The sequence below is a fragment of the Leucopleurus acutus genome, assembly GCF_964270905.1.
Source record: "Leucopleurus acutus genome assembly, chromosome: 20".
Classification (NCBI taxonomy): Eukaryota; Metazoa; Chordata; class Mammalia; order Artiodactyla; family Delphinidae; genus Leucopleurus; species Leucopleurus acutus.
Window position 1 is genome coordinate 37,019,258 of NC_139162.1, and position 24,688 is coordinate 37,043,945.

Sequence of the window (24,688 nt, forward strand, 5' to 3'; positions counted from 1 at the left end):
TTCTGTGTATGAATAGTGTTTCCTGTATCTAAAGGAATTGTCTGCATTTATGTGTTAAGTGGGACACATGGACATTGTGAGGAGGAAAGCATAATTAAAGGAGTAGTCATTCCAGACATCTCTGAAGAGTATTTAACCTATGACCAAACCATTGTCAGAATAGTATCTTGCTTCAAAAGGATCAGTATGCCAGTTTTCTTTATTGCAGGTAAAATATGAATTGGTGGAGTTACAGTTTCAGTGTTGCTAGGGGTTGTAAAGACGAGTTATTGCCAGGAAGCTTGCAGCCCTAGATAAATTAGATTTGGTAAGCTTTGCAGCCCTGGTGAGGAACTATGTTTCTTATTCTTTTCAGTAAAGAGAAGGCAGGGTGAAACTAAACTTGATTTTTATGCGATTAAAATACTTTAGGTGCTGTATACTTATAAAACTGTGTAACAGATCCTTGGTGAAAGTTTATATAACCAAGTTAAATGTTTATTTAAATTAAGCATTCTCACCAATTCTCTTGGTATTTCTGTAGGACAAAAACAAGCTTATGGATGCTCTGAAACATGCTTCTAATATGCTTGGTGAACTTCGGACTTCTATGTTATCACCAAAGAGCTACTATGAACTTTGTATCTTTTGAATGCTGAAGAATGAACATTTTGATCATACTTTTTTCTCGATAAGGCCATATTTTTGTTTGTTCCTTAAGTTTTTCTGAAGTTGTGTTATTGTCTTAACCAAATAGTACTCCTTCTCCATGCAAATGTGCTCAGTGAGAAAAAGAAAAACTTAGTATCAGAAACCCTTTTTCTATGCTTAAATTTCAAGTGGGTTGTTGTTACATCTCAATTTTCAGACTCTCATGAAGGTTATTGAAAGTATTAGACAATTGGTTCTTTTTGTTTGTTTGTTTTTTAATTTGTTTTGGGCTGTGCTGGGTCTTCGTTGCTGTGCGCGGACTTTCTCTATTTGCGGCGAGTGGGGGCTACTCTTCCTTGCGGTGCTCAGGCTCCTCATTGCAGTGGCTTCTCTTGTTGCGTAGCACAGGCTCTAGGCTTGCGGGCTTCAGTAGTTGTAGCACACTGGCTCAGTAGTTGTAGCACACTGGCTCAGTAGTTGTGGCTCGCAGGCTCTAGAGCACAGGCTCAGTAGTTGTGGCGCACAGGCTTAGTTCCTCCGTGGCATGTGGGATCTTCCCGGACCAGGGCTCAAACCCGTGTCCCCTGTTTTGGCAGGCGGATTCTTAACTACTGCGCCACCAGAGAAGTCCCTAGGCAGTTGGTTCTTTAATGCTAAGATTTTGTCATGCAGGACTCTGAAATGGAAAGGAAATCAATGCTTTGCCATTTCAAAACCCTGTATTAGTCTGACAGGCAATCTTGTTTTTGTTGCCTTGCTTTACCAGACATCTTTTAAAACCCTCATTTTAAAGTAGGGAAAGCCCAGAAGAAATTCTGTCTTTACTTAATTTAAAAATGCTCTCATACATGACTAACGTTTAAGAAATTTGCCCAATATGGTAGTTCCCTGGTGGCCTAGTGATTACGATTCTAGGTTTTCACTGCCATGGCCCAGTTTCAGTCCCTCGTTGGGGAACTAAGATCCCACAAGCTGCGTGGTGTGGCCAAAAAATAAATAAATAAATAAAATAAAGAAATGGCAATATCAAAAAAAAGAAAAACAGAAATTTGCCCAATAATTTAATGACTCCAACAAGTTGCAGAGTATTGCTTAGGTTGACTTAGCTTTGAATCCTTAATGATAATTAAAAGATATGGCTATTTCTGATGAACTGCACTACTTGGAAGTTTACCTGACAGATGAGTTTGCTAAAGGAAGAAAAGTGGCAGATCTCTATGAACTTGTACAGTATGCTGGAAACATTATCCCAAGGCTGTAAGTTATTAAGACTGTGAGGGCTTTTATATCTGCATTTCCCTCTTTATGTTATATCCTTTAAAATCAGCAGCTTTTTTAAACCAAGTTTAAGGTTATTTAATTTCTTAACGAATAGAGGTTAACATTCCGATAGTGATTAAGGTTTTAGAGTATAATTAGTTTTACTTTTTATAGATTATTGAGGAACTTTGGAAATAGGAAAAATGGACATATTTTATTTAATTTCTTGACTACTAGAAAAATTAATATAATGACAATTATAAGAGACCTAATGTGTTTAAAGGTGATGATATATATATAAAAATGGAGGGGTGTCAGTAAACAGTTATATTTTAAATCAAACGATATTTTCTTCATTGTGCAGGAGAAAACCTGCTCCCTGTCTTGTTTTTTTAATGTTTGTATATGCTATGTTTGAATATAATCAAATTCTTGACTTGAGTATTTTATATTTCTAATCTAATGTTGCCTCATAATTCTTCTAGTTATCTGTTGATCACAGTTGGAGTTGTATATGTCAAGTCATTTCCTCAATCCAGGAAAGATATTTTGAAAGATTTGGTAGAAATGTGCCGAGGTGTGCAGCACCCTTTGAGAGGCCTATTTCTTCGAAATTATCTACTTCAGTGTACCAGAAACATCTTACCTGATGAAGGAGAGCCAACAGAGTAAGTGCTTTTCTTTCTTGATTTAATTGTAGTATTTTTTTGTTGTAAAACATACAAAAAGTATAGAAAAGTATATAGAAGGAAATAAATAATCAATAATTCTCCTGCCCAGAGTCAGCCACTGGTAGCATTTTTTTTCTTTTTTTTTTTCTGGTACACGGGCCTCTCACTGTTGTGGCCTCTCCCGTTGTGGAGCACAGTCTCTGGATGCGCAGGCTCAGCGGCCATGGCTCACGGGCCCAGCCGCTCCGCGGCATGTGGGATCTTCCCGGACCAGGCCACGAACCCATGTCCCCTGCATCGGCAGGCGGACTCTCAACCACTGTGCCACCAGGGAATCCCCACTGGTAGCATTTTGTGTATAGATTTCCTTTGAGACACAGAACTCCTCAGTATATGTGATGTGATACAAAATGTACTGTTATGAAAATTATGTGTGGATTATTAGTACCTGCTTTTTTCATGCAACATAATTGAGAGCATATTTTTCATTCCATTAGATATTCTTTGAAAATGTGACTTTTTAAATGAGTTACATTTTGAAAATGGTATTTGTGATAAAATAATGAAATATGCTTAACTTTTTCTATGAACTAGCCAGTTTTCATATTGTTTCTTGAATGTCTGTCAGTTTTTATAATTTGTCAACTTCTAGTTACCCCAGACTATTAGTGATTTCAGTTATCTGTGCACACAAATTAGATATTAACTCCAAAACAGAAAGCAAAAAGCCATTCAGAGAGAGCCCTATCTCTTATGTGAGCAGTATTCCAGCATCCGAGTCCATTGTGCTTTTATCCCACAAAAAGGGTAGATGGTCAGCCTGCTGTGGTCTCATCCAACTGGGTGAACTATTCATGAGACACGTTCCCTTGATTGAGGAACTTAATTCCCTTTTTTTAAAGTTTATTCATTTATTTCTAATGTGTATATTTTAGTGGTTTTTAGTATATCTGCATCATTTCCTTTTCAAAAGAAAAACTTTAATAAAAATTTAACCAATGCACAAGACAAAAAGTTTAAATGGTATAGAAAATATAAAAATTTAACGGTGTAGAGAAGATGGTGAGGTTATTTGCTTTATTATGATTTGACTCAGTTTTGAGCATTTAATTAGGCAATAAGCAAAAAATTTTGAAAACGCCTAAGTTCACCATCTTAGGAGATGTAAAAATAAGGAGGAAATACTTGGTATCTTCCCTTGCAGAGCTTACAAAGCTTATACTCCAATTGAAAACATAAAATATTCAACAATAAAATGATGAGATAACAGTGACACTTGTGTCAACTTTTTTAGGCCTTTTGAATTAATGGAATACAATTCCAAGAACATGTTTAGTTGGCCCAGGAAAGGGAGTGGTGGGGGAAGCGTTTTGTCCCTTTACACTTGAACTGTGTCCTCTCCCTGATATTTTTTTCTCTTGAGTCTGTTCCCTTTGAAATTGAGCACTGAGCCAGTGAGGTTGAAAGTGTCTTTCATAAAGCATTTGGTGTATTAAAGAGGTAAGAAGGAAATGCACAAAGAAGAGGAATAGTAGTAATTTTTCCTATAATTTAAATACTGTATATAAAGATTTTTCCATTTCTTTGTAGTGAAGAAACAACTGGTGATATCAGTGATTCCATGGATTTTGTACTACTCAACTTTGCAGAAATGAACAAGCTCTGGGTTCGAATGCAGCATCAGGGACATAGCCGAGATAGAGAAAAAAGAGAACGAGAAAGACAAGAACTAAGGATTTTAGTGGGAACAAATTTGGTGCGCCTCAGTCAGTTGGAAGGTGTAAATGTGGAACGTTATAAACAGGTTTATATCTTTTTACTTCTCATCTTTTCTTATGTCGTGAGATGTAAATTGAAGTCTGATTTTTAAAATTGAAATATTTTTAAAAATAATGTTACACTGAAAACCATTGACAATCAAGGAAGACTTAAATAAACTAAAAGATATATATTTTGAGTCTGTGCTTGTGGATTGGAAGACTCAATATTATCAAGATATCAATTTTCTTTAAATTGAGATTTAGTATATTTTAACTATAGATTTACTCTAAAGCTACAATAAGATAATCTGGTATTGGTGAAAGGGATAAACACATACATCAGTGGAGAATAAATCAGGAATTAGCAAACCTTTTCTGTAAAGGACCAGATAGTACATATTTTTTGGTTTTGTAAGCCATATAGTTTGCAGCTACTAAATTCTGCCAATGTAGTGCAAAAGCAGGGAAATACAATGTGGAAACAATTTACAAAAATGGGCATTAAACTAGGTTTGCTGACCCCTAGAAGAGATGATCCAGAACAGACCCACATGTATATAATCAACTATTGTTGATAAGGGTGCAAAGGCAACCTTTTCAACAAGTGATTCTGCAACAATTGGACATCTGTATGCAAACAAAGCCTCTGAACTGCAACCCATTTTCATGTAGAGAAACTAAAAAAAAATGATCAAAGTCATAAGTGTGAAATTTGCAACTATGAAACTTTTAGAAGAAAACACAAAGGAAATCTTTGTAACCTTGAATTACATAAAGCTTTCCTAGGACACAAAAAGGACAAACCATAAAAGAAAAAAAACTGATGACATGGACTTTGGCTTTTATGAAATAGAAACCCAGAATTTTTAATTTAAAAATTCTGTAAAATTTCAAAGTTTAGTCTAGAAATGATGTATATGTCAGAAAAATCTAAAATATGACTTTTAAACTAATAGCTCAAATGTGTTATTAGAGGAGTTACTTAGGATTTTGAAAATAATTTTTTAACTCCTAAAAATTTTTCTCTTCTCTTTTCAGATTGTTTTGACTGGCATATTGGAGCAAGTTGTGAATTGCAGGGATGCTTTGGCTCAAGAATATCTCATGGAGTGTATTATTCAGGTAGGTGAGAACATTTCAGGGTATTAAAGAACTCATTTTATATTTCATTAATTTTCATTGTTTTGGAAAAAAATCTTGATTGAAGAGGAATTAAGGTTTCCTGAATAAATCCCTTTCTCCTATTAATGTAACAACTTGGTCTTTGTATTAATGTCTTTTTCTCCCAAAAATGTAGAAAAGATTAACATCCAAGTTTTCTAGGTATCGTTAGTTTTAGTTTAATTGTAGCTGTACTTTGGAATTGGTTCAAGATGGCAGAGAAGGGCTTGCGCTCGCTCCCTTTTGCGAGAGCACCAGAATCACAACTCACTGCTGAACAATCATTGACAGGAAGCCACTGGAACTCACCAAAAAATATACCCCACATCCAAAGACTCCTGCTGCAATGAGACAGTAGGAGGGCACAATCATGATAAAATCAATCCCGTAACCACTGTGTGGGCGACTCACAAACTGGAGAACAATTATACCTCAAAAGTCCACCCACTGGAGTGAAGGTTCTGAGCCCCACCTCAGGCTTCCCAACCTGTGGGTCTGCCAAAGTGAGGAGAAATCCCCAGAGAATCAGACTTTGAAGGCCAGTGGGGTTTGATTGCAGGACTTTGACAGGAATGGGGGGAACAGAGACTGTACTCTCGGAGGGCACACACAAAGTAGTGTGTGCACCAGGACCAAGGGGGAAGGAGCAGACACCACAGGAGACTGAACCAGACCTACCTGATAGTGTTGGAGGGTCTCCTACAGAGGCAGGGGGCGGCTGTGGCTCACTGCGGGGACAAGGACACTGGCAGCAGAAGTTCTGGGAGTTACTTCTTGGCGTGAGTCCTCCCAGAGTCTGCCATTAGCCCCACCAAAGAGCCTTGTAGGCTCCAGTGTTGGATTGCCTCAGGCAAAACAACCAACAGGGAGGGAACCCAGCCTCACCCATCAGCAGACAAGCATATTAAACTTTTCCTGAGCTCTGCCTACCAGAGCAACACCCAGCTTTACCCACCATTAGTCCCTCCCAACAGGAAGCTTGCACAAGCCTCTTAGCCTCATCCACCAGAGGGCAGACAGCAGAAGCAAGAAGAACTACAGGCTTGCAGCCTGCTGAATGAAAACCACAATCGCAGAAAGATAGACAAAATGAAAAGGCAGAGGACTATGTCCCAGATGAAGGAACAAGATAAAACCCTGGAAAAACAACTAAATGAAGTGGAGATAGGCAACCTTCCAGAAAAAGAATTCCGAATAATGATACTGAAGATGATCCAGGACCTCGGAAAAAGAGTGGAGGCAAAGATTGAGAAGATGCAAGAAATGTTTAACAAATACATAGAAAAATTAATGAACAAACAAACAGATGAACAATACAATAACTGAAATGAAAAATACACTAGAAGAAATCAATAGCAGAATAACTGAGGTAGAGAAGAATGGTTAAGTGACCTGGAAGAAGGAATGGTAGAAATCATTGCAGCAACAGAGAATAAAGAAAAAAGAATGAAAAGAAATGAAGACAGCCTAAGAGACCTCTGGGACAACATTCAATGCACCAACATTGGCATTATAGGAGTCCCAGAAGGAGAAGAGAGAAAGAAAGGACCCAAGAAAATATTTGAAGAGATTGTAGTCGAAAGCTTCCCTAACATGGGAAAGGAAATAGCCACCCAAGTCCAGGAAGCACAGAGAGTCCCAGGCAAGATAAACCCAAGGAGAAACACGCTGAGATGCATAGTAATCAAATTGACAAAGATAAGGACAAAGAAAAATTATTAAAAGCAACAAGGGAAAAATGACAAGTAACATACAAGGGAACTCCCATAAAGTTAACAGCTGATTTCTCAGCAGAAACTCTGCAAGCCAGAAGGGAATGGCATGATATATTTAAAGTGATGAAAGGGAAGAACCTACAACACAGAATACTCTACCCAGAAAGGATGTCATTCAGATTTGATGGAGAAATCAAAAGCTTTACAAACAAGCAAAAGCTAAGAGAACTCAGCACCACCAAACCAGCTCTACAACAAATGCTAAAGAAACTTCTCTAAGTGGGAAACACAAGAGTAGAAAAGGACCTACAAAAACAAACCCAAAACAATTAAGAAAATGGTAATAGGAACATATATATCGATAATTACCTTAAATGTAAATGGGTTAAATGCTCCAACCAAAAGACGCAGACTGGCTGAATGGATACAAAAACAAGACCCTTATATATGCTGTCTACAAGAGACCCACTTCAGACCTAGCAACATGTACAGACTGAAAGGAGGGGATCGAAAAAGATATTCCATGCAAATGGAAATCAAAAGAAACTGGAGTAGCAATACTCATATCAGATAAGATAGATTTTAAAATAAAGACTGTTACAAGAGATAAGGAAGGACACTACGTTAATGATCAAAGGATCAATCCAAGAAGAAAACATAACAATTATAAATATTTATGCACCCAACATAGGAGTACCTCAATACATAAGGCAAATGCTAACAGTGATAAAAGGGGAAATCAACAGTAACACAGTAATACTGGTGGACTTTAACACCTCACTTACACCAATAGAAAGATCATCCAGACAGAAAATAAATAATAAACACAAGCTTTAAGTGACACAATAGACCAGATAGACTTAATTGATTTTTATAGGACATTCTACCCAAAAGTGGAAGAATAGACTTTTGTCTCAAGTACACACGGAACGTTCTCCAGAATAGATCACATCTTGGGTCAAAAATCAAGCCTTGGGAAATTTAAGAAAACTGAAATTGTATCAAGTATCTTTACTGACCACAACGCTATGAGATTAGAAATCAATTACAGGAAAAAAAAAACTATAAAACACACAAACACATGGAGGCTAAATAGTGCACTGCTAAATAACCAAGAGATCACTGAAGAAATCAAAGAAGAAATTTAAAAATACCTAGAAACAACTGACAATGAAAACACAATGATCCAAAACCTATGGGACACAGCAAAAGGAGTTCTAAGAGGGAAGTTTACAGCAATTCAAGCCCACCTCAAGAAACAAGAAAATTCTCAAATAAACAATCTAACCTTACACCTAAAACAACTAGAAAAAGAAGAACAAACAAAACCCAAAGTTAGTAGAAGGAAAGAAATCATAAAGATCAGAGAAGAAATAAATGAAATAGAAACAAAGAAAACAATAGCAAAGATCTATAAAACTAAAAGCTGGTTCTTTGAGAAGATAAACAAAATTGATAAACCTTTAGCCAGGCTCATCATGAAAAAGAGGGAGAGGACTCAAATCAATAGAATTAGAAGTGAAAAAGAGAAGTTAACAATGGACACCACCGAAATATAAAGCATTGTAAGAGACTACTACAAGCAACTCTATGCCAATAAAATAGACAACCTGGAAGAAATGGACAAATTCTTAGAAAAATATAACCTTCCAAGACTGAACCAGGAAGAAATAGAAATTATAAACAGACCAACCGCAAGTAATGAAATTGAAACTGTGAATAAAATCTTCCAACAAACAGAAGTTCAGGACCATATGGCTTCACAGGTGAATTCTGTCAAACATTTAGAGAAGACACCCAGTCTTCTCAAACTCTTAATATTGCAGAGGAAGGAACACTCCCAAACTCATTCTACGAGGCCACCCTCACCCTGATATCAAAACCAGACAAAGACACTACAAAAAAAGAAAATTACAGACCAATATCACTGATGAATATAGATGCAAAAATCCTCAACAAAATACTAGCAAACAGAATCCAGTAACACATTAAAAGGCTCATACACCATGATCAACTAGGATTTATCCCAGGGTTGCAAGGATTCTACAATATATGCAAATCAATCAGTGTGACACACCATATTAACAAATTGAAGGATAAAAACGATACGATTATCTCAATAGATGCCACGAAAGCTTTTGACACAAGTCAACACCCATTTATGATAAAAACTCTCCAGAAAGTGGGCATAGAGGGAACCTACCTCAACATAATAAAGGCCATATATGACAAACCCACAACAAACATCATTCTCAATGATGAAAAACTGAAAGCATTTCCTCTGAGATCAGGAACAAGATAAGGATGTCCACTCTCGCCACTGTTATTCAACATAGTTTTGGAAGTCCTAGACATGGCAATCCAAGAAGAAAAAGAAAAGGAATACAAATTGGAAAGGAAAAGGTTAAACTGTCTTTGCAGGTGACATGATACTGTACGCAGAAAATCCTAAAGATGCCACCAGGAAACTACTAGAGGTAATCAATGAATTTGGTAAAGTTGCCAGATACAAAATTAATACACAGAAATCTCTTGCATTCCTATACACTAACAACAAAAGATCAGAAAAAGAAATTAAGGAAATAATCCCATTCACCATTGCAACAAAAAGAATAAAATACCTAGGAATAAACTTACCTAAGGAGGTAAAAGACTATAAGACACTGATGAAAGAAACCAAAGGTGACACAAACAGATGGAGAGATATACTATGTTCTTGAATTGGAAGAATCAGTATTGTGAAAATGACTACTACGTAAGGCAATCTACAGATTCAATGCAACCCCTATCAAATTACCAATGGCATTTTTTACAGAACTAGAACAAAAAGACTTAAAATTTGTATGGATATACAAAAGACCCCAAATAGCCAAAACAATCTTGAGAAAAAAAAAATGGAATTGAAGGAATGAGACTCCCTGACTTCCAACTATACTACAAAGCTACAGTAGTCAAGACAATTTGGTACTGGCACAAAAACAAAAATATCAATGGAACAGGATAGAAAGCCCAGAGATAAACCCATGCACATATGGTCACCTTATATTTGATAAAGGAGGCAAAAATATACAATGAAGAAAAGACAGTCTCTTCAATAAATGGTGCTGGGAAAACTGGACAGCTACATGTAAAAGAATAAAATTAGAACACTTCCTAACACCATACACAAAAATAAACTCAAAATGGATTAAAGACCTAAATGTAGGACTGGACACTATAAAACTCTTAGAGGAAAATACAAGAAGAACACTCTTTGACATAAATCACAGCAAGATCCTTTTTGACCCACCTCCTAGAGTAATGGAAATGAAAACAAATAAACAAATGGGACCTAATGAAACTTAGCAGCTTTTGCACAGCAAAGGAAACTATAAACAAGACAAAAAGACAACCCTTGGAATGTGAGAAAATATTTGCAAAGAAATCAGCAAACAAGGATTAATCTCCCAAATACATAAACAGCTCGTGCAGCTCAATATCAAAAACACAACCCAATCAAAAAATGGATGGAAGACCTAAATAGACATTTCTCCAAAGATGACATACAGATGGCCAAGAGGCACATGAAAAGCTGCTCAACATTACTAATTATTAGAGAAATGCAAATCAAAACTACAATGAGGTATCACCTCACACTGGTTAGAATGACCATCATCAGAAAATCTACAAACAATAAGTGCTGGAGAGGGTGTGGAGAAAAGGGAACCCTCCTGCACTGTTGGTGGGAATGTAAATTGATACAGCCACTATGGAGAACAATATGGAAGTTCCTTAAAAAGCTAAAAATAGAATTACCATATGACCCAGCAATACCACTACTGGCATATACCCAGAGAAAACCATAATTCAAAAAGACACATGCACCCAAATGTTCATTGCACACTATTTACGATAGCCAGGTCATGGAAGCAACCTAAATTCCCATCGACAGATGAATGAATAAAGATGTGGTACATATATACAATGGAATATTACTCAGCCGTAAAAAGGAATGAAATTGGGTCATTTGTAGAGACGTGGATGGACCTAGAAACTGTCATACAGAATGAAGTAAGTCAGAAAGAGAAAAACAAATATTGTCTATTAATGCATATATGTGTAATCTAGAAAAATGGTACAGATGAACTGGTTTGCAAGGCAGAAACGGAGACACAGATGTAGAGAACAAATGTATGGACACTAAGTGGGGGAAGCGGGGGTGTGGGGTTGTGGTGGTGGGATGAATTGGGAGATTGGGACTGACATACATACACTAATGTGTATAAAATAGATAACTAATAAGAACCTGCTGTATAGCACAGGGAGCTTTAGTTCGCTGTACAGTAGAAACTAACACAACAGTGTAAAACAACTATACCCCAATTAAAAAAAGAAAAAAGGGAAATAAAATAAAGACAGAGTTGTTAACACTGCCAGATGGGCCATACTGGAAGCTGATGCAAAGGAAAAATACTGATCTTCCTTAACTTAAAATTTTGATATTTTGGTTTGTCATTTTTTGGCATTACTGAGTCTCATTTTTCTTACCTTGAAATGGGACTAACAGAGATCCTTATAAAATTGTCAGGAGCGTTAAATAGATAAATAAATATAAACCTGGAAAAAAACTTGTAGATGTACTTTGGTTAATAGAATATTTCTTTCTGGGGTTATGTTTAGAGAGGCTTAAAAGTGATGTATTTGAATTTGGTTTTATAAGATTAAAATGATTTTTTTCCCCACAAATATGAACTTTAAATACTAAGTCCAGAATATTGTGTGAAATGCTTTTTCTAATTGATCTTTACTATTTGGTTTTAATAATAATTGAGTATTATTTGATTTTCAGGTTTTCCCTGACGAATTCCACCTTCAAACTTTGAATCCTTTTCTTCGGGCCTGTGCTGAGTTACACCAAAATGTAAATGTGAAAAACATAATCATTGCTTTAATTGATAGGTAAGAATTTCCAACACTGGAGGGCAGATGTTCCGACTTGGGAATAATGAATTTAAAACATTTTTGTGAATTCTTTTTTTCTGTTCCATCTTTATTAATATTTTTGATGTAGTTACACTAGTTCTGTAAGTCTGAGTACTTACTAAGTGCTTGTCTAGCTTACGCATGAAATAAGTTTAGCTCTTAATTGTACAGGGGTCATGAAGGTAATATATTTTAATCTATGCATTTAATTGGCATTTAAAGACATTATATAGACCTAAGATGTTAGTCATAAATCCAAATTTTATAAATCCAAAGATCACTGAAGAGCAAAACTTGTTTTTTACCATGATGAAAGTATCTTGGGCTTCCCTGGTGGCACAGTGGTTAAGAATCCGCCTGCCAATGCAGGGGACACAGGTTTGATCACTAGTCCAGGAAGATCCCACGTGCCATGGAGCAACTAAACCTGTGCACCACAACTACTGAGCCTGTGCTCTAGAGCCTGTGAGACACAACTACTGGGCCCACGTGCCACAACTACTGAATCCCATGTGCCTAGAGCCCGTGCTCCGCAACAAGAGAAGCCACCACAATGAGAAGCCCGCACACCACAACGAAGAATGGCCCCTGCTCGCCGCAACTAAAGAAAGCCCGCGTGCAGCAATGAAGACCCAACACAGCCAAAAATAAATAAATTAATTAATTTAAAAAAAAAGAAAGTTATCTTTCAGTGGGAACCAGTTTGATCTGGAGTCTTCTTTATCAAGTAGCCATAAATATAGATGATTAAGAATGTTCAGGTAGGGCTTCCCTGGTGGCGCAGTGGTTGAGAGTCCGCCTGCCGATGCAGGGGACACGGGTTTGTGCCCCGGTCCGGGAGGATCCCACATGCTGTGGAGCGGCTGGGCCCGTGAGCCATGGCCGCTGAGCCTGTGTGTCCGGAGCCTGTGCTCCACAACGGGAGAGGCCACAACAGTGAGAGGCCCGCGTACTGCAAAAAACCAAAAAAAAGGACGTTCAGGTAATCACTGCATCATCACATGTTTTTAAAGAAGAATTTTCAAGTATTAAAAATGTTAGTAAATCCTCTTTAAGTTTGACTTCTTTAGCCCTTGGTCTTTGTTAAAAGTATAAAACTTGGCCTTTAATAATAGCTTTAATGAGTGCATGCTGGGTGCTAGTACATAATATGTGTCCTACTTGTGAGCATACACTCATTGACATTATGAAACCAGAAACCCAAGTGTAGATTTATTTCTGCAAATACGTTTTATTATATTTTAAATATCTAAGTTATTAGTTTTAAAGTCTGAGAATTTATATAGCAGAATTCTTCAAATTATCTTGTCAGTCCTGGACATTAAGAATTATAAGTTACTTGGCCATGCTCTTTTTTTTTTCTTTTTTAAAGCATTTCTCTTTTTTTATTAATTTATTTTATTTTTTGCCTGCACTATGTGTTAGTTGCGGCATGTGGGATTTTCATTGAGGCATGCGGGATCATTTGTTGTGGCACACAGGCTTCTTTCTAGTTGTGGTACACGGGTTTTCTCTCTCTTGTTGTGGCATGTGGGCTCCAAGGCGCATGAGCTCTGTAGTTTGCGGCACACAGGCTCTCTAGTTGAGGTGTGTGAGTTCAGTAGTTGTGGCCTGGAGGCTTAATTCCCCCGCAGCATTTGGGATCTTAGTTCCCCAACCAGGGATCCCACCCGCATCCCCTGCACTGTTAGGTGGATTCTTTACCACTGCACCACCAGTAAAGTCCTCTATTTGGGCATACTCTTAATGGAAGCTAATAACTGGATTTTCCTATGTTGGGTGTATTGTCACTTAACTGTTTCTGTCAGTAGTGGTTCTTCTGTGCATAACAAAATGTGCGTCTAGTTGTAACCATGATAAACACTTAGTGATAATGGAACAGACATTATTTTGTATAGTTTAAGATGTGGTAAATAGAAGTTAACTTTACTACTTTTAGAATTCGTTGTGTTTTAAACTTTTCAATAGTAAAAATGCAGTGTCTTAAAAGAGTCTAGGTGCTTTTTATATTTAAAAGATTATTTTTTCTAATCATGGCTGTTGAGTACGTTTATCACCTTTAATACATTTCTGTCCATATCTACGTAATTAATTTGGCAGAATTGGCCTGTCGAAAATTTGTTGTGTATGGTAAGAATACAGTGAAATAAGGCATCATTGGTAAAACTGTTTCATTAAAAATGAATTGAGGGAATGGTCAGCTACGTTCCCTGTCCTTCTTAAAAATCTTTTTAGGAGAAAGGTTCTAGGAGAAATACACTTGGAGAAAATACAGAACAGCATAAAGAATAAAATGTCATCCATGATCCCACTACCCAGATCCCTATATCCTTTTAAATAAAGATTATTTTCTTTTTTAGATTAGCTTTATTTGCTCACCGTGAAGATGGACCTGGAATTCCAACAGATATTAAACTTTTTGACATATTTTCACAGCAGGTGGCTACAGTAATACAGGTTTGTATGGCTTTGTTGCTAAGTTCTCAAAACTTTCAAACTTCTCAGGTGGTAGTTCCTCTTCTAATTGTTTAAAATAAATTCCATGGTTTTCTGAACATTCCAGTCGAGACAAGACATGCCTTCGGAGGACGTTGTATCTTTACAAGTCTCTCTCATTAATCTCGCTATGAAGTGTTATCCTGATCGTGTGGACTATGTTGATAAAGTTCTAGAAACAACAGTGGATATATTTAATAAGCTCAACCTCGAACAGTAAGTCAAAGTTAAACATTTTTGTAAAAACCTTTGTAAAGCACTTTTTTGTCCCAGATTTATTTTTCTTTCGCAATTCCTTTTTGAAATGTTAGCGTTCATCTTGTTTTAAGTATTTGTTAGATCGACATGCTTGGTACTAATCAGGGCAGAAAGTGGCAACCAACTGCTTGGCTGTGTACATTGATCAAGTAGTGGCACTCATAGACCATAGCAGTCTTCAGGGACCAGTGTCTCCAATTCAGACCCCTTTGTATATATGGGTGAGTTAGTTTTTAAACTGGTAAGGAAACTATTTATATCAAGCAGTATTTCCATGAGAAGTGGTTTCCTACAGATGAGTAAGATGTGAAAAAATTAGGGAGGCATGTATGTATTTAAGGTGTGGAAATTAATTGGTTTAAATTTTTCTCTATTTTGAGCTTTGATTTTGATACCATCAAGGATAGTATAATATTCTGTTGTCTACTTGCATCTTCTTCAACTATGCTGTCCTGGACCTGTTGCATCCTCTAGTGGCCACTGTGGGCAGTTCTGATCCCTTTTTGTTTTCCCAGCAGTCCTCTTACTGTCCCATCCTTCACTGCTTCTGAACATGAGGTCAATTTAGGACCCTCCTTGCCCTATACCCCTCCTTGCCCAATCTAGACCCCTCCTTGCCCCTCCTTGCCCTATATATATAGGTCCCTATATATACTCACGTAATCTTTCCGCTTTCCATCTCTCCTCCAGTGGTTTAGTTAACATCTGGAAGATTTCTTTTCCTTTTACCTCTTTTTATTCCTCCTTTTTCTTTTTGTCACTCCCATTTTTTGTGAACTGAAAAACATTCCAGATCTTGAATAAGTGATGTATCTATATCTTCCCCCACTAAGTGAGTTTTAAAGTATAATTAGACAAGATAAAAAATTAGAAATCCCAACCTCTAAAGGTCTTATAAATGCCTGGATATTCTTCAGCCCCCACGGAATGTTCCTAATTTCATCCTGCTTTTCCTTAGTCATCAACATCTGATGCAGAAGAAATAATTTATGTATTTTTCTATTTTGTTGAATTGCTATTTTTGCATGGCTTTGTCACCCCGAATATCCCGTACTTATTGGCTGCCCTAGAAACCTAACTACCACTTAAAATACTTCCCTTAGAAATACCACGTTCTAGACAGGCATTTTAACTCCAGGTATACAACCTGTTTATGAATTGGAGACTATCATAACTTATTGTATCAATAGGACATTAATAGATGAATAAATGTGTTTAGAAAGACATCTGATAAACCTCTCTTGGAAGTCATTGGAGTGTTTTGGGATGGTGTGATTCACTTGACCCATTTCCTTTAATATTATAAATGAAAAATTTCAAATTTTTGTGAATCAAGTGCTGTTTGTGTATATAAGAAGTTAATTTCATTCACTAAAGGGCTGCTGTTTTTCTTTTTGCAGTATTGCTACCAGTAGTGCAGTTTCAAAGGAGCTCACCAGACTTCTGAAGATACCTGTTGACACTTACAACAATATTTTAACAGTCTTGAAATTAAAACATTTTCACCCACTCTTTGAGTACTTTGACTATGAATCCAGAAAAAGCATGAGTTGTTATGTGCTTAGTAATGTTCTGGATTATAACACAGAAATTGTCTCTCAAGACCAGGTAAGAGAATACCCACATGCTTTATTAGAAAAACAGAGACAATGTAGTTATGGTTTTAGACCTTGAGACAAACACATGAGATGGGCGGGGAGGGTAATTTACTACTAAAAAAAGTTACAAGTAGCTTATTCATTATATAAATGAGATAATGTATAAAGAAGAAATTATAAAATAACTATAATCCCACCAGGAAGAGAGGTCCATTGATTAACTATTGATTAACATTTGGTGCGTCTCTTTCTAAATGTTTATATGTGTACCAACATGCATATACTTTCATACAGAAGAAGGAATTATGTTGGAATACTATTTCGTAACTACTTTACACAACTAGAAATGCTTTTGTCAGTGGCATTATATGCTGATTGTTTCACCCTAGTGGGTTTCTGTCTCCCATGATACAGGTGGATTCCATAATGAATTTGGTATCAACGTTGATTCAGGATCAGCCAGATCAACCTGTAGAAGACCCTGACCCAGAGGACTTTGCTGATGAGCAGAGCCTTGTGGGCAGATTCATTCATCTTCTACGGTCTGAGGACCCTGATCAGCAGTACTTGGTATGAGTTAACTCTTACTATACCCCTTCAACAACTTCTAATGAAGTCGTGTAGATGTGTCTCAAATGGTCTAATCCAGCTTGTGGTATTAAAAGGTTTTGAAAGAATTGAAACTGAATAAGAGATTAACTGAACTTTATGATTAAATGCATAATTGTTTGTAAACTTCTGGAGCTTATGAAGAACAAGTTGGTTGCTGTCATTTCTTTTGAAGACTTCTTAAGAATTGTAGAAAAACCTATCTTCCTTTAGTTGGGTGTCCTATAATCAGTCCATGTTCATTTTCTTTTTGAACTGTGTGTTACTTGTAGAATTGTTCATTTGTTTTTCATAATAAACTTTTAAAGTATGAGTAAAATCCTTATATTCAACTGTGTATATGTTTCCAAGGTTTGCAAATAGAAGTTGTTTGTGTTTGCCACATGGAAAATATGTGAAGACTTTAAAATTAAAATTGCCTTTTTCTTAACCCCCTTTTCCTGGAAAAAAACAATCAGATGAGATTCTCCCTTTCTTTGTCCTTAGTCCTCAATAAACCTTTGTGAAATGAATAAAACATGTTGCCTGAGTAGGAGTATTGGTGACTGATACTGGACAATTTATGTTTATGAAAGGTAGCACATATGGCTGCCTAATTATCGTTTGGGCAAAGTAGTTTAACCATTGTTGGATGCATGAGGCTAAGTGTTAGTAATGAAGAACACCTTTATTTGAGGATGAGTCCTGACTTTCTTCCTGTGTTGACTTTGTCATAGTTGACACTCTGGTACTTCTTCATAGCCATTGTGAAAAAGAAGCTGATTTCTGTTGGTAGTGCGACAGTCTTCAACTTGGCTTAGTGTCAGATAATCTGTGCACTGTGTGTGATCTATACCTAGTGGCTGGCTCCATTGTTCAGATGTTTTAACTGATTCCCTTATGTTTCTGTGTCACATGGCCTATGTGTGTTTTCATTTTTTGTTGTATACCAAATGTAGTAGTTAGGAAGTATGCTTTCCACCTGTGGCCAGTTGGTTATGCCATGTACAGAAACACCTTTAAGGTGAGGATCATTAGCTGTGACTTCCCCAAGGGGGAATGCATTCTCTTCCTATCCATCTATGACTGTCAGAGAAATTTATAAAACCTGAATATGTCACACACTGTGACACACATATTAAGTTATTTCATGAATTCTTGTGGTTTTTTTCCTGAAACAACCAGACATTTGTTTACTAATGGCTCTTTTTTAAAGTGTGTTACCATTTCCCTTGACTTAAATGGTCTTAATGTTTTTCTGAAGTAGGAGGTGTGATATACCAGCAATATGCATATTTTTTGTATCATAATAATAGTCAATATTTTGAGTACATACCTTGTGTTAGTACTGGTAACACTTTACATCTATTACTTGATCTTCCCAGCAACCCTAAGAGAAATACACTGCCCCATTTTTCAAATGAAACTTACAGCTAAGAGAAGGTAAATATTAATGTGCCCAGGGTCACACAGATAGTAAGTGTTAGAATCTACTTTTAACTGTTATCTGTCTTCAGAGCCTATGCTCTTTATCAACACAGTATACTTCTCACATGTGTATATGAACATGTATTTATATCTGCCCCTGACTAGCTATGTAACTTTGGGCAAGTTATACAACCTCTCTGAACCTCAGTCTTCCCCATTTGTGAAATGGGTTTAGTATTTGTCTCTAGGGTGATTGTGATGACTCGGCAAGATAAGAAATGTAAAAGTATACCATGAAGTCTGGTATATCATACATATTCAAAAAATGGTAGCAATCATGATGATTAGAGCTCCTGTTTAATTTTATAAGTGATTAATTACAGTTTCTATAATTACAGAAAAGATTAATGGGTTTTGTTTGTTTTGGTCAGATTTTAAACACAGCACGAAAACATTTTGGAGCTGGTGGAAATCAGCGGATTCGCTTCACACTGCCACCTTTGGTATTTGCAGCTTACCAGCTGGCTTTTCGCTACAAAGAGAATTCTAAAGTGGTGGGTTTACTTTTAAGTATGTCACTAATTTTTCCCCTTTTTCCTCTGTGTATGTGTTTTAGTTTATCACTATAGAAAATTTCAAACATATACAAATAGATAATGGTGTAATAAAATCCCAGTTTCAATAACTCTCAATTCATTACTCATCCTGTGTTATACTTAAGTATCACTATTGACAATAGTGATGTTGGTAGATAAGATTACATACTAGTTGAGGAATCACATAAAAAACACTTAGAAATGAAAGATTAAAACAGTTTAAATTTATGTTAGAAGTTTTTCCTGTGTCTAAAGATCACTTGTGAGACATCTATAAGTTTATTACAAAATGGCTCAGAATGCTTTAGTTTCTCAAGAACGATTTTATTTTCTTGGGAGTCTTTATGAAGTACTAATTCTGAAGTGATATAATAATCTTATTCAGAGGTTGCAGTACATAACAAGTAAGATCTAATTCATGTTAAGGTTTGCCTAATGAAAGGGCCCAGCATTGCATAATTGCTGCTCTCTAAAAGCCTGTAATTGAATAATTTTATGAGTTGTGTACATTTTTTAATGAGCTTAGTCCTTTTACAAACAGGATTATGGCTAAGTCTTCACTGGTGTAGAAAATATCCTAATCTGGGAGTTCCCTGGCCATCCAGTGGTTAGGACTCTGCTTTCACTGCCGAGGGCCCAGGTTGTATCCCTGATTGGGGAACTAAAATCCCACAAGCCTCACGGCGCAGCAAAAAAAAAAAACCCTAACCTAATGTACCTGAAAGTTGGACAGTCAGGTTTATATTAAGGAACAAACACCATAAACTTTATTTTCTAATAATCGAGAAACAAGGTATATTCAGTAGACTTACCAGTATGACTTAGCATGCCTTTGGCCAGTTTTTATGAGGCCAGCCTCTCATAGTTCCTTTTTCCCAGTATTTTATGGATAGATGTTTGTGAATGTAACAATAAAAAAAGCAACGAGCATTTACTTACTATGTGCCGTACACTGTGCCAAGGAGTATAAAGTTGGATTATTGCATTTAGTCCTTGTAAAAGTCTGTGACTATTATCCTCTCTTAAAAGTGAAAAGAATCAATTGCATTAATAAGAAATTTGGATGGTCAAACGTGGATAAAATATTTAACCTCACTACTAATTGTAACAGTGAACCTTTTTAGAAATCAAACTGGTAAAGAAAAAAGAAAAATAAGGTTCAGCAATAGCCGTGGTGTGATGAGAATTCATTCTCATCTAGTAATGGTGGGAATGTGAATTACTACAGTCTTTCTAGAAAACTCTGGCAGTGTGTAACTAGAGCCTTAAAAAACCCAGTATTTCCACTTCTAAATTTATACTAAAGAAAAAATTAGGGATTCAATAAAGCTTTGTGTTTACAGACCATTTGTTATATTACATTTATTTCCAAAAGGAAGTAGTTAAGTAAATTATGCTATATCCAGTTTGTGGAATATTTTCTAGTGATTAAAATGATTTTAAATAACTTTAGTATCATGAGGAAAATTATGACAAAATAAGTGAAAGAAAAGAAGTTGAATACAAATTACATGCAGCATGAGCCCAATTTAATTCTTCAGTAAGTACTTTAAAGTAGAAAACCATACACAGAGGATCCCAGTTACATTATATTTGCATAGAAAAAAGAAAGGAAGACATTAACATTAGAATGTTATCAGTGATTATTGCTGGGTGGTAGATTTAGGGATGGTTTTAATTTTTAAAAAATTCTTTTGTGTATTTTCCTAATTCTGTCCAATTTGGGAATATGTTGCTTTTTCTGATGCAAAAAAACCAATACCAAGTATATAAAAATTGCAAAGCCAGTGACTTCAAATGGATGTTTTGAGAAGGCATCCTGCTTGATTTCCTTGTGTACTCCACAGATGAGACAGAAGATAGCAGGAAAACTGTGAACTCAATTTTAACACTTTTCCTGTTTGTTCTATAGACATTTTATATAAAATGAATATTCTTAAGCAAGTTAATCTTGAACTTAAAGTAATTTAAACTATTTTTTTTTGTTTTAGGATGACAAATGGGAAAAGAAATGCCAGAAGATTTTTTCATTTGCTCACCAGACTATCAGTGCTTTGATCAAAGCAGAGCTGGCAGAATTACCCTTAAGACTTTTTCTTCAGGGCGCTCTAGCTGCTGGAGAAATTGGTTTTGAAAATCATGAAACAGTAGCATATGAATTTATGTCCCAGGTGTGATCTGCTCTCTTTCTGGGATGTTTAATCCGTTTGCTCTGTTCAGTCACCTGTCTGTAGTTAATGGTGGTGGTGCACGTGGATTTACTCTTCACTGAATTTATAACTACCCCTTTCTCACCATCTTGATGGGAAATACTATGCTTCTTAACACTATAGTTTTATTGACTGGTTTGGAGCAGGAAAATTGATCAGTTATTGGGTGCTAATGAGATTGAAGATTTTCCAGTGGGTTATGGTAAAAACTGTTTCATGGGGGAAAAAAATTCCTTTGTTATTCATTTTGGGAACCCTGGATTAAACAAAAGTTAAAACAAGTTTCTTTGTTGCAACTTGTCAGCATCTTTGTCTTGTGCCTCTCCAAGCGAGGGCACTGCGTATTCTGATCTGAACCATATTCTGATCTGAATGACTCACAGGATGGGGCTTTGATGGGAAATACTTTGGAAAATGCTCTAGTAGATGGTTGGTCCCTAAAGGTCACTTCTGCTTTGTGTGTACCAGGCATTTTCTTTGTATGAAGATGAAATCAGTGATTCCAAAGCACAGCTGGCTGCCATCACGTTGATCATTGGTACTTTTGAGAGGATGAAGTGCTTCAGTGAAGAAAATCATGAACCCTTGAGGACTCAGTGTGCTCTTGCTGCATCCAAACTTCTGAAGAAACCTGATCAGGGCCGGGCTGTGAGCACCTGTGCACATCTCTTCTGGTCTGGCAGAAACACAGACAAAAATGGGGAGGAGGTAAGGTGGGAGGTCATTCCTAACCAACAGTGTTAGAGGAGAGGGGATCATTGATAGGGAACGGCTGCTGGGGCCTTTTGCCTTGGAGGTGAAACATGTGCAGTGCTTGGAAACCTGACAAAGAATATTGCTTTGTTTTGTTAAAAGAAACGAAATGGACAGTAACATATAGAGTTACATCCTGTGGTGAAGCCTCCACTTTGAGGATTTTGTAACATAGCAAGTTTGTACCACTATCTTTAAAAAATATACAAAACACATAAATATAAAACATTTAACATATAAATATATAAAACAAATAATATATTTGTTTTAAAATATAGCTTTGTGGGCTTCCCTGGTGGTGCAGTGGTTGAGAGTCCACCTGCCGATGCAGGGGACATGGGTTCGTGCCCCAGTCCGGGAAGATCCCACATGCCGTGGAGCAGCTGGGCCCGTGAGCCATGGCCGCTGATCCTGTGCGTCCGGAGCCTGTGCTCCGCAACGGGAGAGGCCACAACAGTGGGAGGCCCGCGTACCGCAAAAAAAAAATAAAATAAAAAAATTAAAAAAAATATAGCTGTGTACTTTAAAAAATGAAGAGGATTTAAATTGGTTTTGTCCTTTTAAAATATGAAAGAGCCACTGTAGTGTGTTTATTTCTTTGTGTGAAATGGGACATTTGTGATTCATTAATCTCTTTAATACTCCCCTCACTCCCTTTATTCTAGCTTCACGGAGGCAAGAGGGTAATGGAATGCCTAAAGAAAGCTCTAAAAATAGCAAATCAGTGCATGGACCCCTCTTTACAAGTGCAACTTTTTATAGAAATTCTGAACAGATATATCTATTTTTATGAAAAGGAAAATGATGCGGTAAGTGAATAATAAATTGCTGTTAGTGAACTATTTTCCTTTCCTACTCTTAGATTTGATACATACAAAAGTTTATCATCCTGATACTTTTCTTTTTTGTTTACAAGGGTCAGAGTTTGGAGAATCTACCTAGTGGTCTCTTTCATTCTCTAAAATTCTTCTCTGTCTATATAGATGCATCTTACAGAAGAGCTTATTATGTGCAAGAAAATTCTTATCTCTTTTGTTTATGAATATTTTATAAAATAGTCACTCCCTGTTTAAAAAATAATTTACAAATGCTGAATAGTAGGCTGATTTGTCATCCCATAAAAGTTTAGAATAATTCCCAAATAAAGGATGGATCAATATTTGTAGGTTAAATAAAATTTTGCTTTTGTTCTTTTACTGGTTTATGATTTTCTGTATTTCCATTAAGTTTTTTTTTTTTTTTCGGTTGTTGTTTTGGATGAATGTCCAATAGTTGTTGCTCAAACCAGGAATCATGTTCTCATCTCTTTTTTTTTTTTTCTTTGTTTTCATAATCTGGTAACTGCTGAGAGTAACACAAGCTCCTCAAAACATTTTTATTAAATTACGTTATTTTTTGTGTGTCTGTGGGTACATGCTTGATGGTAAAATTGTTCTTTTGTAGGTCACGATTCAGGTTTTGAATCAGCTTATCCAAAAGATTCGAGAAGACCTCCCAAATCTTGAGTCCAGTGAAGAAACAGAGCAGATTAACAAACATTTTCATAACACACTGGAGCATTTGCGCTTGAGGCGGGAATCACCGGAATCTGAGGGGCCAATTTACGAGGGTCTCATCCTTTAGAAAGGAGCCAGGCTCACCATCCTCCTTTCCATGTACATCCAGTAAGGGTTTTATTATACTAGGCTTCCCTTCCATAGATTGTGCCTTTCAGAAATGCTGAGGTAGGTTTCCCATTTCTTACCTGTGGTGTGTTTTACCCAGTACCTCCAGACACTCACCTTCAAGACCTTAATAAAATTATTCACTTCATAAGTGTTCAGGTCTGTCTGATCACCCTAAGTAGCATGATTGATCTGCTATTTTAAATTCCTGCGATCTGTTTAAAAAAAAAACAAACAAAAAAAGCCAAAAAAACCCCACTTATCTCTGTGACTAATGAAGCTCTCCTTCCTTTTTTTCTGTTTTGTTTCATTGTTGAGTGTGTAATTTCCTTCATTACTTGGGAGTACTAACCAGAAAGTGTCTGTCTCTCTGTTCTGAGATTAATTTAGAGGAAAGGAATACTGTTTGTGAAATTCAGCTTGGGCTTCTCCTGAAATGCAAGATAAGGCCATGTGTAATATTTTCCCTAAAATTAGAGTATATTAATGCATGTTTGAGAATTTTAAAGCACCATGGTCTAAACCAGAAGCTATATTTTGCATATTTGGACTCAGCCATCCATTAAGAACTTAGGTTGTCCTCTGGACATATTTATCAAAATAATTTTGTTCTAAATAGTATAAAATAGAAAATTTGTGATCTATATAATTTATGTATAACCTTCATTGTTGTAAATTTAGGGGGAAATGCATCATACAATTATGATTTTTTTTTTTTCACCAGTGAAACAATAAAAGTTGCTATTAACAATTTTGGACCTTCTTCCTTTCATACTACCTTAATTCATAAAAGGAACTAGTAGAATGTATATGGAGTTTATTGTATATTCTCAACATTCACAACACTCACTTGTTCAACTGTTCACTTGCTTTAAACACTTATTGAGCAGGACACCATCTACTCTTTTAGTCATATTTACTCATTTGCTTTCTTCAGC

At 36.3% G+C, this 24,688-nt stretch overlaps 1 protein-coding gene across 2 annotated transcripts in view; it reads left to right on the forward strand.

Moving 5' to 3' along the window:
• The window catches only part of VPS35 (VPS35 retromer complex component), a 41,430-nt gene extending 16,944 nt beyond the window's left edge, over nucleotides 1-24,486 (forward strand). The window contains exons 3-17 of one of the 2 annotated variants that reach the window (XM_082863442.1): nucleotides 524-620; nucleotides 1,764-1,887; nucleotides 2,376-2,558; nucleotides 4,152-4,365; nucleotides 5,360-5,443; nucleotides 12,026-12,135; nucleotides 14,520-14,616; nucleotides 14,723-14,871; nucleotides 16,314-16,521; nucleotides 16,926-17,081; nucleotides 18,959-19,081; nucleotides 21,115-21,294; nucleotides 21,802-22,041; nucleotides 22,752-22,895; nucleotides 23,530-24,486. In XM_082863442.1, coding sequence (XP_082719568.1) covers nucleotides 524-620; nucleotides 1,764-1,887; nucleotides 2,376-2,558; nucleotides 4,152-4,365; nucleotides 5,360-5,443; nucleotides 12,026-12,135; nucleotides 14,520-14,616; nucleotides 14,723-14,871; nucleotides 16,314-16,521; nucleotides 16,926-17,081; nucleotides 18,959-19,081; nucleotides 21,115-21,294; nucleotides 21,802-22,041; nucleotides 22,752-22,895; nucleotides 23,530-23,709 — 2,289 coding nt within the window. In that variant the 3' untranslated portion in view covers nucleotides 23,710-24,486. The remainder of the gene's footprint in view (nucleotides 1-523; nucleotides 621-1,763; nucleotides 1,888-2,375; nucleotides 2,559-4,151; nucleotides 4,366-5,359; nucleotides 5,444-12,025; nucleotides 12,136-14,519; nucleotides 14,617-14,722; nucleotides 14,872-16,313; nucleotides 16,522-16,925; nucleotides 17,082-18,958; nucleotides 19,082-21,114; nucleotides 21,295-21,801; nucleotides 22,042-22,751; nucleotides 22,896-23,529) is intronic. The other variant, XM_082863443.1, reaches the window with a different exon arrangement.
• The last annotated feature ends 202 nt before the right edge of the window (nucleotides 24,487-24,688 follow it).